Genomic DNA, 19,376 nt, shown 5'->3' on the forward strand with positions numbered 1-19,376 from the left:
ATTCCTCTCTTATCTACATATCTTGTATTGTAGAACAACTATCATCCAGTTTAAACGAGATAAAGGATATTTTAAATTTCCTAATATATTAAAAAACGTATAAGTAACATTTCAAGAACAAAATATGCATATTAGAATTTGAAATTTCTAGAAAACACTTAATGTTCTCTGTATTACTGATTGCAGAGATTAATAAAAAAAAATTAGCTGTCATCAAAAAAAGTTCCGTTATCTATTTGTTGAACAAACAACTCTATATCGTTTTGAATTTCTTACGTCATTTACGTATGTATTTCAAGAATGAATATCGTTGCATATGCGAATCATAATATATGTATAATCTGAAGCAAATCTTTCAAAAATTAATGTCATCTAATATTGTTCATTAAAAATTTATGAATAAATTTAAAATACGTAATTTTGTAGCGTAATATAGACAGCCCTGATAGTGTATCATCTTAGCTTGGCAACTGAATATATATTCAACAGTAATTTTATATGTACTTTCTCAGGCATTGTTCTGAGTTTTAATAAATTTAACATTAAGTGCTATTTTTTAAAAAATGCTTTCTTACGTAACAGATATTAATAAGCACTGGATTTATGTACCAAATCTTTATTATGAAACAATCCGTATGTTTGGCAACAAACAGCACGTTGATCTATTACGCACGCGCAATCGGCAGCTTGTTACATTGACTTCTAGGAGTCTCCCTACCATTGTAAGCGAAATGTCGTTCCACAAAATTCTGTATTTATCGTTCGCTGGCATATCTCAAGAGAAGTAAGAAAAAAGAGCAGTACAAAAATGTTTGCATGGGGCGTGGTAAAGGAGTTGATATTAAGTATATTTTGTATGCTGTCTTGTAAGAGTCTGATGTAAGTTAAAATGGCAAATAAAAAAATACGCAGTAGAGTATGTTGAGAACATTTCAGGTTAACTGTACTTGTACGTATATGTATCTCGAATCCGATTGATAACGACGATCAAATATAGAAGTATGAATTATCAATCCATTTGATTGTTACTTGCTAATTTTGCCCAGCATGTAAAAATATACATACATATATGTGATACGTATACGTCTTATAACAGTGTGTCTGTGCATGTATCTACGTCTCGCATTTTCGACATACGTGCCTCGCGACGCAATTACATACATTTACACATCTGTGTTTATTTACGATTGTCATGAAACACATTTCTTCTAATCTTAATTACTTATCATGCACTACAAATTAATTTCTTTTTGTTAAAAAAGAATATTCGTTATATTGAAGTACATAAGAGGCATTCTGTTTTTCTAAAAAAACAAGAAAAAAGATAAGAATCATGGAGTCAGAGAGGAATTTTACAAATTCATACAGTAGGATTTACAATGGCTTTTAAATTTTATATCACCTTATCGACGATTATTATGATTCAACTCAGAAATATAGTGTGTCTTTCAAAGTTGTCAATAAAAAATGATTCAACCATCATTTGTAAATGTATCGATCAAAATGATCACATTCAATTTGAAGTAAATTCAACTTTTATGTTACTTTGTAACGATAAAAGAAAATACGAATGTTATTTATTGCATGCACATAAAAATTTGGTCGCAGTATGTTAAATAAAAGATCAATCGAAGCTACCAGAAACTATCGACTTCGTGAAAATATAGTCCATTGAAAGGATGTCGCATACATGTGAAATCCCGTTAATCGATCTGAACTTGTTACCTCAGCACACAGCTAAAAATATTGAAAAAAAAAATATGTATGTAGTCGTTTATTCCATCGTCGAGTCTTGAGTTCATTACATATAGATTAACGACATCTACGATATAAATATTTAGCATTATACGTTCATTCTTCGCATAAAAGCAGACGTCTTATTTAGTTGAAATATTTTTATTATTTTAAATCTTTATTATTTTTTTAGAAATTTTTGAATTAGGTTGGAAATTACTTTCTACGAGTTAATAAGAATATTGAATACTTCCAACAAATTTAGATATACTTCAGTATTATTATAATTATTCTTTTTACAAAAGTATATATCTAGACACTGATATTATAATTAATTCTTTATTACAAAAACTTTCTAGAAAAAAATTTTATAACAGGCAGTATCAGAAATATACAATATATGAAATAAATTTCACAAAAACATTTCTAGAATAATTAACATATGTAAGCTGAATGATCTATAAATTATGTAAATATAAAAAATGTATTTATGTAATAATGTACAGATTAATGACTCATTATTTATATATTATCAACGTAATTGGATGTAACTTTCGCTTCTAAAATACTTCTACGTATTAAAACGAATTGCAATGCATGAGATACATTACGACAAGTAATTAATCAAAGACTCGAATATGTATGGGATGAATGTTTTTCGAATATTTTAAAACATATTGATGTAAAATTTAAAGAAAGATTAAAATAGCTTCCAAGAGTATATTTGAATTCAAGCTGATTTCACTACGTGATATTTTTAACTGGGAAGGATCGCACTTTACGAAATTATTAAATTTATTGTCGTAGTTTGATGGTTGCTTAGTAGTAGAACACCCCGTATTTCTGCATGGATCGATAGTACTAGGTAGAATCTAATTCGATCGAATAACAGTTTACTACAAACTTCCTATATTGTGATTATTCATTGAATCAATAAGCATAATTAGATCGCGATTGCGTTAAAGACATAAAAGGATACTTTGAACATTCATGTAGCATATTTCATAAGTTAAACTAGATCAAAATGTAATTAAAAAGAAATAATAATAATAATAAGAAGAAAATGATATTAAGAAATAATGTGTGTAAAATATTTATTATTATTTATTTAACTTTAATTTCGCACAATTCAGGGTAGAGGAAACATCACATAACAAACATTATCATGGAAAATTTCTCTTTCAAACCATTTTTATATATTTTGGCGATTAAAAGTTGAAGAGTTTAATACCGCGAGAACTTGAACAACACTTATTGCGATCAGTCGCCAGAACAGTTCAGCAATTTATGTATATATCTGTATATCAGTAGGTTCACCAATGATCATTCGTTTTAAGTAGAAAGAATTTAATCGAATCCATACACGTCTCCTTCTTTCCGGAAGTCCGCATTCCCGTATATTGTATTGTTCTTTGTGTAAATGATGCAAGCTACGCTACCACGAATTCTGTAACGAGCAGTTTTGTGGCCAATCTTTTTCAACCCATCAATTATTTGCTTTGGCACACCATACTCGTATGACACGTTTGGTGGGACCAACTGATGATGTATTCTAGGAGCATCCACTGCTTCCTTCACTGTTTGGTTCATCCATATTATCTTAGCCATTATCTAAACATAGGAAAGTTGAGAAATAACACATTCACTGGATTAACTTTATGTTAACACAATCTTTATGCGATGTTTAAGAAATGCCCGATAAAATATTAAATTGGTAAATGTTAACCTGAGAAACTGTCGTGGTGATCCTAGTACCACCAGAAGCACCAACGACCATTCTTACATCATCATTTTCATCGACAAGGATCGAAGGTACCATAGATGACAAAGGCCTTTTTCCAGGAGCGATATTATTGTTTGGACTAGGTGGAATACCGAAGTAATTAATTGCTGACGGTATACCAAAATCATTCATTCCATTATTCAATAATATTCCAGTACTTTCGCTGACTATTCCGCTTCCAAAACTGATAGAAAAGAAGATAATTATTTAATTTATCTATTAAAAAATGACAGGTTGAATATTAAGTTTAATATTAAAATTAGTTATATAATTTGTTTGTGTATTAACTATAAAAATAATTGAGCCTTTTGCAAAAGAGCCTGTTTACATAGTAAAATAGTTGAATTATTATTATTAATTAAAAAAATAAAGTAAAAACTGTTTAAGAACTATTATCAATCATAATCAGTTCAAACATAATAATATCGAAAAACTAGAACCAGCAATGCAAATTACTCAATTCACTGCTGTATCTTATGAGCTTTTTCTCCAGAAAGCTTCGCAATTAATGAAAACTTCCATTTAGAAGTTTATTAATGTTCAAAAAATAAACGTACTAGAAATTGATAGAACTAGTAGCTGAGACAGCGTCCCCATTTGGCGCTAATACTGAAACATGAGCAGTTCCTTGATCCTTCGCGCTGCTCAACATGCGCGCTCCATAATGCGCTGGATCATCCCACGTTTTATGGTCATCTATCATCATTTGTGTTTCTTGTGCGCGAGTCTTCGACGTTAGGTTCTTTGTTAACTTAAACAAGTAGAATTACAATGAAAAGTTATGCGGTTATTTTTGTACGATGTTTTTAGATCTAATGCGCATCTCTTTTAAGAAATTTTACTGATAGAGTATCAGTATATCTATAGATCTCTGATAAACTACTGGAATAACATAAAACGTGTTTGTTCATTAAATTACGTCGTTTACTCACTTCTTTCATGTCGACGAATTCTTTATCGGCCATATCGTTTCTCAACGCGTACGCGTATTTAAACGTCTCTATCATTCGATGATACGTAAGTGCGGTTTTGTTAAAATCAGCTAAGCTATCAGATGTAAAATTAAATCTATCAAAAATATTTAAAATGTAGGTGAGAAGTGCTCCACTAGCTGGTAAACCGACTGTAAAAAGTTTCATTCCATTGGAGAGACTCGACTCAAGTGGTTCATCCCATGTTGCTCTAGAGATAATTTCAATTAAAAGCTCAATGGTCGATAATTTGTATTTTTTTAAGTACTTTAATGATAAATACCTGTAATTGTTCAAATCTTTCATTGTTATTATTGCCCCTTTTTTTTGTAAGTCTTGTACTAAAAGTTTACCCAATGTCCCATTGTACAATTCTGAAGCTCCCTTCTCTGCGATTACTCGTAAAGTTTTGCAAAATATTTTGGGCCTAATAATCGAGCCTGGTTTATAAAAGTCGTTCGTCTTTGGATCTACAAATAATTCCCTGAAATGGAAAAAATCTAGCGTTTTCTATCTTCAAGCTTATAGATAATTGATTATGAAAATTATAATACGTTCTTCAAATTATTACTTTAATACGTGATCCCTTAAAATATTTTTTGCATTATATCTGAATCCATCGTGTTGAACTTTTGTCAAATTATATCCTTCTTCGCACAGTTCGATCGAGGGCCTAAATAAGTCAACCCATGGTAATTTACCGAAACGTTGATGAGCTTCCCAGTATCCTGCCAATTCCCCAGGAACAGCGATAGCCAACGGACCTAATGGAATTCGTGAACATACAGATTTCATAGCTTTTTACTTATTCATTAAAAACATAGGAAGTGGAAGCTTTACTGTAGAATGTCGCCTCTTTGGGCTTCCCTTCGTACATAGTAGCGTTTGCAGCTAACGGAGCACGGTCTCTTGCGGTTAACGTGTATGCACGTTTCGAGGCTTTATCGTAAATTGTCATAAAAAACCCGCCCCCAATACCCATACTTTGCATATTCACGAGACCATTGCAGATCATTGCAGTTATGGTCGCATCCACTGCAGAGCCATTTTTTTCTAGAATTGATCTACGGGAACATGATACATTTATTTAATAATTCAGTCGTATATTCTAAGACATAATGCATAGGCTGCGGATGTTTATGCAAATTCATATTTTTATGAACACAACTAAAGAAATGAAACCTGTGCGAAGATTTGTTTCACTCACCAGATATAACGAATATTACACTTTTGATATTTTATATACCTTTGTCTATTATATACATTGTGTACCTTAAAATTTCCCATAAATTTATAAACATCCACAAATATAGTAATTTAATTTAAAGTATTGAGAGCAAAAATAAAGTAATCTTTATATTTAACAAACTGAGTAATTCGCGATATAAAATAAATGTTGACATAAGATATTCAGTGCAATAAGCGATTTTGTTGTTATCTGACTTCAATTTGGAAAAAACTGAATTTTTCCACTTTTGTATGATTAATACTGTTTATTGGAATAAATCACTGTTAAAAGCTCACATTCAGAAAAAATGTGGTCTAGTCCAGTTTTGCTCTTAATACCCCATATAATAGCAATATAATTTTACATACTTGCCAATGCTAGCACATAGTGCAGCATCTGCACAAACGGCACCACGTTTAAAAATTTTTAATTTGCTCCATGACGGAGGTAATAGTGTTTCCGGATCGGGTGGTACTTCTTCGTTTTCTTGAATTTCTACGTCCCTACTGACTCCATAAACACTGCAGATTGCTATTATTGTAAGAATTACTGTGGCTAATATTATCCCTGCTATTATAATACTTTTCGCATTAATGTAGGACCTGAAAATAATAAATAACCAAACGAATTTAACATAGGAAATAGAAAAACCATATGTTTGATATGAATTTATGGAATAAATAGATGATAAAAATATTTTTGACAATTTAATTAATCTTAAATAAATTTATTTTAAACAAATATTATCTAGATGATTTGTGATATTTTATACTTACTATGTAATACATATAAATTTTTGTGAAGTTCCATTAATCTTATAAATGTTCAGTTTCATCAATTTTACTAATTTTTAATACTTTTCACTCAATTTTATTAATCATTATTTATAGTTTTCCGTGCTAACTGTTAACGATTTTATAAAGAGAAATTAAAAAATATATGTTACATTTAGAACTTTTAATTTTAATTAAATACAAAAATTAAAATCGATTTTAATTATTCTAAAGATAGGTGTTAAAATAATTTTTTATTAAATAAATAAATTTTATAAATTTTATAGAAAAATTATAATACAAAAGAACAAGATATTCTATAACTTTTTATGCTGCTTCTTTGCATTTTAGTTGCTGGTAGCACAAAATAATCGGTGGCTGTATGTGGCTGTCAATAGATGAAATGTAAATTGATAGATTGTTTCTTTTAAAAAATTCTGTAACGTAAACAATTTTTGTGAATTATTTATGCATAATATGAAATATACTACAATTTTTACAGTAATGTATGACACACATATTATTTATAGCATGAACATATAGAATATTGATTAAAGGTATCTATAAATAAATCAGCATAGTGAAAGCAGATTCATTACGAAGGTTATGCGTAGAGTGCTCTCTGCTGCTAATCTAGAAATCTACATGTACATATAGAATATTTTAACTTGTTATTTAGAGAAGACAAATTATCTCGTCATTCGGACCTATTATTTCTTGGATATAACTTCATTATTCATAGATCCTCTATTTTTCTTATGTATTACTTGATTTAATTTAGCTTGATTTTTACACGTACATTATATTATATTTACAAAGATTAACAGATATTTATTTGCAAAGACCAAAATCAAACTAATTGAAATTGATTCTTATTCATTATCTTTTAATTCTATGATTCTTTATTATTTTTAGCCTATAATAAAAGCTTGTTAGCGAAGAGATGACTCGGTTAACAGGTTGATTTAAAAATTAACAGTTACAAATTTTTCAAATAAGTTTATATACATATTCCATGCTCATCTGCATAAACTACTTAATATATAGTTCATCTACTTTTTGCAAAATTTATATAAAACAGAAACGAAAAATATTAGGCATAATTTTAAACAAATTGTGACGCGCAATTCTCTTGTTTGAATTCACAGGGCCTGCGTAAAACTCACTTGTTGATTCGCAGTGTCGCGAAGAATCCTCCCGCTTTGCTACGATGAGGTAAATATGAACGCAATAACCGAGTTGTTCCGACATCGTCCGAACCAACGAAATTTCGTTTATCGTTACTATAGTACTGATGAACATCGTCAGTACTAACGTATGCGGAACTGGTACTGGACGAAGGTGAGGAAGTCATATTTTTTCGCTGCTACAAAGAGGAATCGTAAAATGTAATGGTTAACGATCTCGTTATCGACCAATATCGACGATAACCGTTACCAAAACATCAAACAACTGTCGCCACCTTTGGACGATTCAAGTAAACACGACGCGTTTCGAGGCTACAACCACCTACCACTCACGTATATCCAGTTGTTTAGCGCATTATTTGACACTTACTGTCAAAAACAGACGATTTTTTAGCACCATTCACATTCAACTTTTCTCACACGGACCTCCGTCTCATTTTATCGAGGATTCGTAACGCATATCGTTCGTGTTACCAAAGAAATTTATCCATCGATAATCGTGCGAAAAATTAACCGTATTGTCGGAAGATGAACAAACACCAGCTGACCGGAGAAAATCAATTCGAGTTTGCGCGTTTCACACCACTGGCACAGAATTGTTCCATTCTACATGTAGCATGTACTATACACGATTTCAAAACGTTAACAAGTAAGGCAAATAATCATTGTAATTTCAACATCTTTACGATTACTGACAACATTCATTCTATGTTTTTCCAATCATTCAAAATAAAAAGATCGAATGAAGTTTTAAGTAAATTTTATGATTTAAGTAACAAATAACTGTCACAAGTTAAAGGCTATTACAATTATTAACGATAATTATACTATATTTATCTAACCTCTTAGAGTAAGGAGATAAAATGTAAATTTTTAGGTGAATATTATTTAAATGATGTTATGGTTAATAGATATACGTATCTACATGCATATATTTATAAGTTACTACAGCGAAATAATTTAGTAGTACTACTATCTTCCGTATGTCATTATAGATTATCAGGTTTTTTGACGATGATAAAAGAAATTTTGCTACAAGTGAATTTTGAAATTTTTAAAGAAGAAGATTTATTATTCAATATTTAAAATATACTTTTAAACTATAAGAAATATAGAATACTCAATAAATACATTAATTTATATACGTTCATTGTATTACGACATTAAGAGTTCCATATTATTTTACGACATAGTATGTATTTGCTATCTGGAGGACTATAAAAAATTCAATAAGGGTCGTGATAATCAATATCGCATCTCTAACTACCTACACAATAAAAATGTACAAAAATTATCAGTGTCAATATTTATAAAATATCTATTTAATCTTTATGTTGGTTTCTATTTAATCTTCATGTTGCCGCTATCATTCAGTATTTTTACGTAACAAGAAGGAAGATTTGTGTTATGAGAGGAAAAAGGAAAGATTGAAAATAAAAAAAGAAAAATTCCTGTAATACGACAGTACTTAATTAAACATCCTTCGGGGAGTTATATATCTGGGTCATAAAACAAGCGGGGTGGACTATCGGGAAGTGGCATGCAATTGTGACAATTTATGGCTATTATAGGAACCGCTAAGCATTATACAATGTGATTCAGCAAAAACAAGTACACACCAAGTAACGAAATCGCACAATATGTTTGAGCAACTGCTCCGTTTATTTCGTTTCTAACTTTTATTGCTTGGTCATGTTCATTGATAAAACGTTAGATTAACTCACTGGAACTCAGTGTCAGATAAAAAGTGCTATACTTAGTAACTAGAATACCATAATACGCTCAAGTTTACTTTTTTCTTTTATACGAAACAATATTTTTTAGTCGAGAAAATATTTTTTTATTGTAATGTTTGGCAATACAGATCGTTTGTGACCTTACCTTAATTCCTTCCTCGGCTCCTCTGTTTCTGTTAAACTGTGTCTCCTCATCATCTTCTCTACGGTTATATCTTCTCAAATTTAACGAACTTTATAAACACAACGTTCACCGATCGTCATTCAATAGGACTCATTTGATCGCTTCGTGACATCCTGAGAATTCAAAGAGTAATAAATGACAAGAACGTCGCCAGAAGATAGAACAACCACGTGTCACGCGTTAAAAATACTTTTTCATACATATGAGGAAGGTAACGGTTCGCATAAAGATTGTCTGACATATGTTTAAGGTAGCCACACGTAAATTTAACATGGAAATAACGTGAAAATTACTGCACACGATTGCGTGATTCTAATTTGAAGCAATTATCAGTTGAAACGTGCATATTTTGCAATGAAAGAGTCCCATGATCATTACATTCGATCACGAACTCAATCAATCCTTTATAAAACACGAACATTCTGCTATTACTCCATTTTTAAAGATAATAATAATAACGATTTCTAATACTTTTAACATGACTCATAAATAGAAAATTGCCTTTCGTTACGTAAAACCGTACAATATATTATTTATTTTAAGTACCTTTCTTGAACATCGTCTTCTTTTTTAAAAATTAAGTAATCGTATCATTGTCTGTTTCTCTTCTTACTGCAGCGCAATTATTCACTGATAGGATAACGAGATACAAGAATAATTTCACAGTTTCTTCATAAAAGTAGATCGACGTTCGACCGAGATCGCACGGGACACCGAACGCGTGTCGCTCCGGCACACGATTTATCACGCAGTGCTCTGACCGGATTGCCGGTTTAGCTCTCGACGAAAACATCTCGAAACGCGTTCGCTGTGAGGCTCGATCGTGGCAGAGAAGGGATTGTTGTTTCTTGCTCGCGCGGACGAATTTAATTCCCCTTATTTCAATTCCAGACCAAGGGGGATAGGATTATGGTTCGGACGACTTTGAATTCTAAAAGAAGGCCTTGTTTCGAAGTTACTATGCGTGCATCGTTTTTTCTCTGTAACCTCGTTGCCTTTTTTTGCCTGAAATACTCTCGCGATGAGAAAACATGCCTCTTTCGACTCTGGAAGATGAGCGTGGGACAAAACGATATAATTCTCCTCGAAATTAAAATATTCATCAAAGAAAATTTCATAATAAAAATATTCCCTTATACATGTTTGTCGTTTTTTCGGAAAACGAAAGAACACTCCTAGCATCTTTAACTTCTGTTCTGATTTTGAATATTTTATTTTTGAATATTTGATATTTTCTTTTTTTTTTTTTTTTTTGTACTCATTGAAACACTTATCGTTATGGTTACTGGAAATAATAATTACAGAAATAGATTAATACCTTGAAATGCATCCTCGAGTTCTTTATCGAGAAAATCATGAATTTACTTAATCTAAATTTATCTAATGCTGCAAAATAAGTAGACATAGAACATTTTTCAAAATATCGATTCCATCCTGTTATGAATCTCGCTTCTGACCATTAGATTATCTAAAACTTTGAAAAGTTTGACACGGGCCGTTTTTATCGTCAGCTTCGTGGTAGAAGATCTGTCACTTGAAATTCATTTTGTGACCTGTTTGATCGAATAAACAAGTTTCGAAAGTTAGTCCCAGTGGCCGCTGGCATGAAACGGAGGTGATCTTGCAAACTACCTTTGCTAAAATCTATTATAAGTTGGTCAACCGACCAACTTCGGCACGTTGCTCTAATAATGATTCGAAAAATGTTACGTTTAATGGTATCGTTGAGTGCCTTATTAAATGACGAACTGTAACATTCTGCACAATGGTGCCGTTGCTATTGAAGTATTTGCTAATAACATCCAATCAATTTTTTCTTTTCTTTAACAAGCAGATAAAGATGAGATAAAGGAGAAGGGTGAACTGATGGAAATAATGAAGATGGAAATAATTGTTATTAATGATCATTTTTAGGATATTTACTAATGATAGTTTGACTCAGTTTGGCTTATTCCATTATTCTCTGATTTATTATAATTTAGTATTCAGTAATTTTTGATGGTATGCTATGAATCTAAAGAGGAAATAATTACATAAGACTATTATCTTTTTTAGAACATTTTTTGGTTTTATTTGCACTAACGACGTACACTCAAACATCATTTAAATCGCGATATTTTAATTAACCATTAACATTAATGTCACACGCGGTACCCGACTAAGTTCTTCACGCCGGAATGATAAAATATTTGTGCTCTATGTTGAGATCAACAAATGACGAGATCGTTTCATTAACTTCTAATTGACAAATTTGAAAGCAAATAGTCCAAGTACTCGCAACATGAATTCACTGCGCTCGTTACGTAATCTTGCATCGTGACTGTGCACGTTGTAAATCGAAAAAATTGAGCACAATATAGTAAATTTCTGATGATCAAGATTCGCAGAATCATATTTATCGTATGCAACCTTGTCATATTTTTCTTCGAAAACAATGCTAAAAAAACATTTCAATTGAAACGATCAAAACAACTTCTAGAGGAAATTTCATGAACATGTTGCAAATTAATCGTTAGTCGAACAACATTTGTTTTCTAAATTTTTCGTAACATTCGCTTAGAGTTTAAAAAACGATAAATAATCTTCTTTTTTTCCATTTCAACGATTCTTAAAAATTAGAACATTTGAACTTGACACTGTTCACACACTCGCACACGCTCTCATACATATGCGTCAATCATGCATCGTCTACAAAATTCAAAACATCAATTCCAATAACCACCAACATTAATATCGGTTAATTTTTAGGTGATTGTTGCTACACCTAATTGCGAATAAATCCACCGTGCCCGTGTAAACACAGTGGTTGGCCACGATTGTACAAACTTGCTAGTAAAAAGTGTTCGTTCTGTCACTCTTTATTAACGTGTATCTGCTCGTCCACGTGATTGTATTAACTATCTTGTTTGTAGTAACTATCGTTTAGTATCAATAAACTTACAACGGCCGTCTATGTTAATTGCTTCGTGCATCAGTGATCAAATTTCTTTAATATGTTCCTCTCGTTAGCTTGCTCGTTTCCATTCGTGCACGATTTCGTTTGAATTTTAACACATTTTCTTCTTCGCGTTAAAGTTTCGTTCCACATTTTTAAAATTTCTTAATGAGACGACTATTAAAATATACACATAGCTTCTAAAATATATAGTAATTTGCAAAACATAGACGTTTGAACATTGCCATAGAACAGTTGAAATACACTTAGTATTAATATGATTATAAAATTATAAAAGTAGATATAAAATTGAAAAATTGACTTCGCAACAGATTATTGTGTTTGTCATTTATAGAAATTATAATGTTCAAGTTTTCGTCAAAAATTCTTTCAACTGTATTTTTTAAAAGTTAACAAAAATTCTTTATGCTCTTTAACATTCTACCCGTCAATATCTCTAAAGAGATGAGACGCAACCGTTATACACGTTAGACTGCATAGATAAACGTTAATTTCGTACATTTATTCATCTTATCATCCACAAGAGACGGTAAAGCAACTTTCATCAATATTTAATATTTGCTCCTTCAAATTTTTGTCTTTTACGAATCCATTAATTAGGAACATCAGCAAAAGCGGTGAGGGAAATTATTGCCCGTTATATCGCGAAATTACCACGATAGTAATTCGTACAATTCGTCGAAACGACAAAACGATTCACGTGTCCCAAGTCGACTGATTTCTTACGATATTTCATGGATTTAATCAAGTGTTTTACTATGAAGAGAACTTTCTCGGGTATCGTGATCGTTTGTTACCACTACTTTTTCGCGAAATCTCCGATAGTGAGGGTGATTGCCAAGAAATCCACCGCGAAACTTTCGTCGCGAGATATTACCCGCGAGGTAACGAAGAAAATTATTATTATACAATGAGCTCTTTCGCGCGCGCAAGCTTTTTTCTGTGAGAGTCGCGCGATGCCCATACGAGGATGATCAACTTTCCTTCCCTCGAACTTTCTACGAGAAGACAAGTTTTTCATTATGGTTGGCGTATAATGTAAGATATTCGATCGGGTTTTCTTATTCCAGCGCGACCGCAATGGCCGCAAGAAATCCACGGTTTCCTCGTTAACGCTGCTGTGAATTGTCAGTGAAAGTAGAAAAATATAATTTCAGGATATGTCGATACATTGCAGGTGATATCGAGCATACGGGGACACGATCAGGTTCATCGCCGCTGTTCTTCCTGAATTGAACGCGGACAATCAATCAGGAGTCTCAAAGAACTCGATTCTTTAAAAAGTAACAATTGCTTGCGGTTGTTAATGGGTTGGTAACAAATCTCATCCAGCGATCTTGTTTCATCAAGTCGCCTCGAAAGAATTTCCATCGCGTTAAAAAATTACAATGTCGAACAATAAATTACGAGAAGAAAATGATAATAAATTAGGAACGATGAAAAAGGTACGTTGATCGATTAATCGAACTTAGGATGACGAGGTGAGAAGGGGCCTTCGTTGCGCGGTCTCCTTGCAATTCTGAGGAACATCCGGTTTGCGAATCGTTTTCGATTTCCGCCTCAATTGCTTGCACTTTTCTGCGTCTGTTTCCTCCTCGATCTTCTCGAAATTATCCTCTTCTATGCTCTTGTCTACTATTTCCTTCGATTCGATCTCGTCGACGCTGCTCCAACTGTTGTCGCTCTCGCTGTGCTGTCCCTCCTTCTTGTTGCCATTTATTTTTTCTTTCTCTTTCTCCCGATAGACACCGTTTTCCTGCACATATTATTCGTTACAGTTAGGGTTGCCATTTATAAAATCACTAACGTAGGATAGAGACCATGGAAACTCTGAACTTCTCCGCCTGAAAACCGGACTCTTCTAATTTTTGGATTATGTACAAGATATTAGGTTGTCCGAAAAGTGTCTTTCTTTTACAGACTCGTCTTTTACAACGATGCAACTTTATATAAACATGAAACGTAATCAATCGAACGTTGTGATCTTTATTTTAATAGAACAAAATGGATCATACGTGATTCGATAAAATAATATAAAACGGAAAATGTTATGCATCCATTATTTTCTTATAAAACGAAAGAAACTTTTTGGACGACCTAATATCATTAGGTACAAGATAAAAACTTCTGTAGATTGTACATTGAAACTGAATAGCTCTGCGTTTGCATTTAGATAGCTTCTGTTGCGTCTAATGAGAACGTAACATTAGAAAATCACTTCTGGAAAAACAAATACATCGCTACCCAGTATATTATTATAGGCGCTCTGACGTATGACAGATCACCGCTCATATAACATGATAATATAAATGATCGGAGAAAATCAGGAAATCCCCGCGAACGTCCTCAAACGCCTTAAAAACAAAAACAAATCTAGGAAAACCCTGACGGATGGCAACCCTAGTTACAATGAACATGATGCAATCAGCTATTATGGTCTGGAATCGTCTTATGCGAATTGCATTTCCTTATCATGACTTGCCGTATTCTCGAATTATAGACTACACGTGTGTAGCACAATCGTCTTAACACTTACACTATACTTATCTGCTAAAAATTACATACATGACATGTTTTGAACTATACACGGTGTCTCGATTTAACCTAAGGCAACGAAATATCTCAGAAACTAAGATTTATCGGAAGAAATGCATTAAACAAAAATTATAGAGTTTGGAAAGAGACACTTCTTGTCGACCTTGTCTTGGGTCAAGGTCGTTCAGCTGTATCACGGTCAGCTTAGTTTTCCTAAACGGAAACCCCCATCTTTTATTGTGGATTTTGATCACACGACAAAAATCAAATACTTCTCGTTCTTATCAATTTTTCGATGTGACCTTCTCTTCTAGATATTTGATTTGCAGATTAACCTTCGCGCGGCCAATCGTCTAGCGCATAAATACAGCGTCTATTCCGAGTATGCAAAGAAATTGCTATTTATGCAGAAATGTTCACTATAGCATCCACAGTCTGGATTTAATGTGCATGCTTATTTTTATGCTAAATTCTGAGAATTCAATTGAGGTAAGAGGAAAGAATAAACGTAAGTGACATATCGACACTCAGTACGAGTGCACATGAACTGCAGTGAGACAATGCAACTTAATACGATACGCTTGCAGCTCACGTTGAGACTCTATTTCCAAGAATTAGCGGGAATATTCGGAAGCAAAATTCGGCAACAGGTAAAATGGACGAAAGTCGGAACGTTAAAGCGGAACTTCTGTATCTCACTAAAGCGAGACTTTTGTATCTTATCTTCCTGCCTGGATGCACAGACATTATTCCATCGCTCTATAGTTGAAACAGGAGAGAGTAGGAGAAGCGAGAAAACTTTTATTGTCGTTACTTCGAGACAACTATCAACAGATCTGTTTAGACACTGTATTTGTTCTTCGAGGGATATTGAAATCATTCGTTGGCTAAATCAATGAACGAGGTTTGCGTACAAGAACAAGCAGTCAACTACCGGTGATATACGAGCAAGTTACTATTATACTTGTAAAACGGCGAATTATACTCCAAATGGCGTAGTAGATATTCTACTGATTCCCGGCGAATGTCATGGAAATTACCGACATATTTTCTGTTTTCATGCTGAGCAATATCCTAACCGTCACGTCGGCATTCAAATGCTCAGCAGATAATAAATATTGAAAGGAGATCTCAATCGTCCATTACGTCGTCAGAGAAACGGAGAAATGAAATACAAAATGACCCTAGAATTTTAACCGTATTGAGAATGGTTCATTTGAACCCAGATCGAATGAACCATTCCCAATGGATCAAAATCCAGGCATCGAATGCTACAACACGTTCAACATCATGTTTCGGGTCAATCTCATACAGTTGAACGATAGAGACTACAGATTAAGAATTCGATTTTGTAGTTGGGCGCTTGATAATTTAGAACATACAACCAAATTCCTTTGGAATGTCCGCTTCAACGACGAAACGACCTTTCATAACAATGGGTGTCTCAATTGACAAAATTGTCATTATTAGTCACCTATACATCCATATTGATCCTGACATGTACTGAATTAACATCGCTGTAGCTTATATGTTTAGGTTGGAATATTGAATGGTTAAGTTATCGAATCGCATTTTTTCGGATGGGCTATTAACGGTCCAATTTATTTAGATTTTCTGCGAAACTTTCCACCAGGTCTTAGTTAGTATCTCCATAAGATTAGGATATTCCTTGGTGTGAAATAAGTCCATGAATAAGGACCAGTTTTGTGGCCTCTGAGCTTATCGGATCTTAATCCGCTTAATTTTTACTTATGGACTATGTGAAAAGTGCTATGTAAGAGAATATCGTGAAAATGTAACACACACAGGAAGATGTATTTAAATCAATACGAATCTTCTGCATTTTATTAGTTATCATCACCAGTTACACAGTTTTCTTTGATACTGTCGTAACGTATGGTCCAAATTTAGAGGACAAAACAAAAATGTTTTGAATAATTCAAGTTGATCTTGATTTTGAAAATCCTATTTCCAAAATCAAATAGCTGAAAAGCAGAAGGCCAAGTCGAAAACCTGATAAGAACAAAAAAAGTTTATTTTTGTTCTTCTTTTTATTTTTGACAATAATCTTAATTTCCAAAATAGAGATCATGGTCCCAGATGGATTAATAATACCAAAAATGTACTACATAACATGGAATTGCTTCTGTAAGAAAATAATAAATCAATAAATATAAAAATATTCTATTATTTTGAAGACCAGTATTTTTTGAAGACCAATCATTTTGACTACTTTTGGTAGAAATAGCCTCGTGCTAACTGTCGGTAGTTCTAGTGTTAAACGTTCTCCTCGTCACGTTGTCTGTTTGTCACATCGTTAAACCAACAAAAAGTTGTCTGTAATTCATCGATTAACATGCTGTGGATACAATTCTTAAGGCTGGGAATCGTTTGCATACAGGTCATTGTAACATATAGAAATTTTTCAAGTCGTTTTTGGTGTCGTACGTCGAACACTTACCATCGCGACCTGCTTGCTGGGCATTGTGGTGGTGGTTGTGGTAGCCGTAGTGTCCGTTGTATCGCTGCTCTCGCTGTTATTGCTCGGTCTGGCGCCAACCAGAAGTGGTCCTTCCTCTAAATTTTTTCCCCGTACAAATCTTCTCGACGCAGGCCACATGTCCGATGCGTTTTTTACATTGGCCTTGACTAGTTTTTGTGCAACACCCGTCGTCCACACGCTCGCCTCGCTGCTTCCCGTGCTGCTATCGCTTCCGGTGCTGCAATGTCGCCATCTCCGTTCTAGGAAACGGGTTCAAAGATCCAGTACCAAATTGTTGAATAATTTATTTTACGTAAAAATTAATCCATCCAATCATGAATTTTTTAAGTTATGAGAATAATTATTGTTTATTCATTAGTAATAACGATATAACAGTTTTGTAAAAGAGACGTACTGTACTCAAATTTCAGACCAGTTTTACAGAAAATAAATATATTTATCGTTTGGTTAATTAATAGCTTATAGAAGTTCGATCGACATGGAGCGTGAAAGGATTATCAAACTTTCTATAGCTAATTTCGTATAACAGTAGTTTTTGTCATATTAAATCCATCAAATCAAGCATTCTTAAAAAATGTAAATAGTTCACAAAGTATTCGAATATTCGTTTGCAAGCAATTTTTTACGAAGCCTAAATGAAATAAAAAGAATAATTTCAATAGAACAGCAAATAAAAGAATAATATATACTGTCGCATGGAAGAGCGTTGGACAGAATAGGTTTCCTCAACAATGGACTTCCTCCATCTTGGCTATCCTCGCTGTAAGCTCTCGTTATAAGAATCCTTGGACTTCTTCTTGGTGTTTCATTCATTGCTATAGAACAACCAGCGCTCACATCAACTCCAATAAAATCGCTTCTGTAATGAGGACCCATCAGGCTGGCTGCACTCGCGCTCGACCTAACTAATTTACTGCTTTCACCTATACGCATAATGTATAATAATCTATAATTATACGTTTCAAAAAGAAAGCAGAGAAGAATTTTATAATCGGAAATCGTAAGCCAAAAATCACATTTAAGTTTGTACTATTAACCTGATTCGGAAGTGGGTACACGAAGTGTATTGCACGAGGCGGCAGGTTGCAATCTGCTTCGATGAAAGCCGAGATTATTGCTGTCGAAACTGTTTCCGGTTCTGCAGGATCCCAATGCCAGCAAGGCTTCGCTGAGTCTTCGTTGCAATGGCGGGAATGGGAAGAAAGAGCCAGTTCCGCTACCGGACGGTCTTCGCGATCCTGCTACGCTCGGTGTCCTCGCTTGAATCTCCTGAATTAGAATCCATTGTCAGCAGCGATCGTTTCCGAATATTAAATTCGGGGAAAAAGAATTTATGGATGACTTGGATTATTCGTTCGCTAAACAAAAGAGATTGAAAAGAAAAATTGAAAGAAAAGATCGTTTTCTACGCTACGGTATTGGAGTATATTGCTCTCTGTAGTTAAAATGTCTTATGCTACATTTTTTTATATTTCAAGATATGTTGAAATATATTTAAAATTGTCCGTGTCTTTTATCTTCCAAATTACATGCTGAGTAAACTATGAAAAGTTGGAAATTAATTGCGGGAAACAATTGAAAAATCTTCTTTTATTCGTATACAATAAATATTCATAGAAATACTTGAGAATCAGTGAAATACGATTTTCCAAAGGTAGTCAGATTGAATAAATCTTCTACTACTGTTACTTTGAATAATTCTCTTATTATTCATTATGAAGGAGAAAGTCAGGAAAGGGTTGAATAATTCTAAGAACTTTTTCTACAAAGTGGAATTTCAAACTTA

At 33.1% G+C, this 19,376-nt stretch overlaps 2 protein-coding genes and 1 long non-coding RNA gene across 6 annotated transcripts in view; 1 reads left to right on the forward strand and 2 right to left on the reverse strand.

Moving 5' to 3' along the window:
- The first annotated feature begins 335 nt into the window (after positions 1 to 335).
- LOC139985273 (uncharacterized) lies at positions 336 to 15,038 on the forward strand. Of its 2 annotated transcripts, XR_011799374.1 has the most exons (3): positions 336 to 879; positions 7,638 to 7,830; positions 14,814 to 15,038. It is a non-coding gene; the product is annotated as an uncharacterized lncRNA (long non-coding RNA). The 2 variants fall into 2 exon arrangements; XR_011799373.1 differs by lacking the exons at positions 7,638 to 7,830; positions 14,814 to 15,038 and adding an exon at positions 937 to 1,482.
- LOC139985266 (scoloptoxin SSD14) lies at positions 2,986 to 10,126 on the reverse strand. Of its 2 annotated transcripts, XM_071999573.1 has the most exons (10): positions 8,047 to 8,185; positions 7,656 to 7,855; positions 6,085 to 6,318; positions 5,329 to 5,552; positions 5,060 to 5,252; positions 4,772 to 4,972; positions 4,450 to 4,699; positions 4,075 to 4,268; positions 3,461 to 3,701; positions 2,986 to 3,345 (listed from the first exon to the last, which is right to left on the reverse strand). In XM_071999573.1, exons 1-10 carry the CDS (start codon positions 8,074 to 8,076, stop codon positions 3,082 to 3,084), a joined length of 2,031 nt encoding a protein of 676 aa, XP_071855674.1. In that variant the 5' UTR covers positions 8,077 to 8,185; the 3' UTR covers positions 2,986 to 3,081. The 2 variants fall into 2 exon arrangements, with proteins under 2 accessions (XP_071855674.1, XP_071855675.1); XM_071999574.1 differs by lacking the exons at positions 7,656 to 7,855; positions 8,047 to 8,185 and adding an exon at positions 9,558 to 10,126.
- LOC139985267 (beta-3 adrenergic receptor) overlaps positions 11,576 to 19,376 on the reverse strand; it is a 49,093-nt gene continuing 41,292 nt past the window's right edge. For both annotated transcript variants that reach the window (XM_071999577.1, XM_071999575.1), the window contains exons 7-10: positions 18,628 to 18,859; positions 18,280 to 18,513; positions 17,549 to 17,829; positions 11,576 to 14,308 (exon numbers count right to left, since the gene is read on the reverse strand). In XM_071999577.1, coding sequence (XP_071855678.1) covers positions 14,021 to 14,308; positions 17,549 to 17,829; positions 18,280 to 18,513; positions 18,628 to 18,859 — 1,035 coding nt within the window. In that variant the 3' untranslated portion in view covers positions 11,576 to 14,020. The remainder of the gene's footprint in view (positions 14,309 to 17,548; positions 17,830 to 18,279; positions 18,514 to 18,627; positions 18,860 to 19,376) is intronic.

This window comes from Bombus fervidus, chromosome 3 (genome assembly GCF_041682495.2).
Source record: "Bombus fervidus isolate BK054 chromosome 3, iyBomFerv1, whole genome shotgun sequence".
In the NCBI taxonomy this organism is placed as follows: domain Eukaryota; kingdom Metazoa; phylum Arthropoda; class Insecta; order Hymenoptera; family Apidae; genus Bombus; species Bombus fervidus.

Excerpts from the sequence above, each read along its gene's own strand:
- LOC139985266 (XM_071999573.1), bottom strand. The coding sequence starts at position 8,076 with ATGGTGCTAAAAAATCGTCTGTTTTTGACA. Across the intron at positions 7,856-8,046 it reads AAAATCGTCTGTTTTTGACA|CAGCGAAAAAATATGACTTC; the intron begins GTAAGTGTCAAA and ends TCCTCTTTGTAG. Across the intron at positions 5,253-5,328 it reads CAAAGAGGCGACATTCTACA|GTCCGTTGGCTATCGCTGTT; the intron begins GTAAAGCTTCCA and ends GAATTCCATTAG.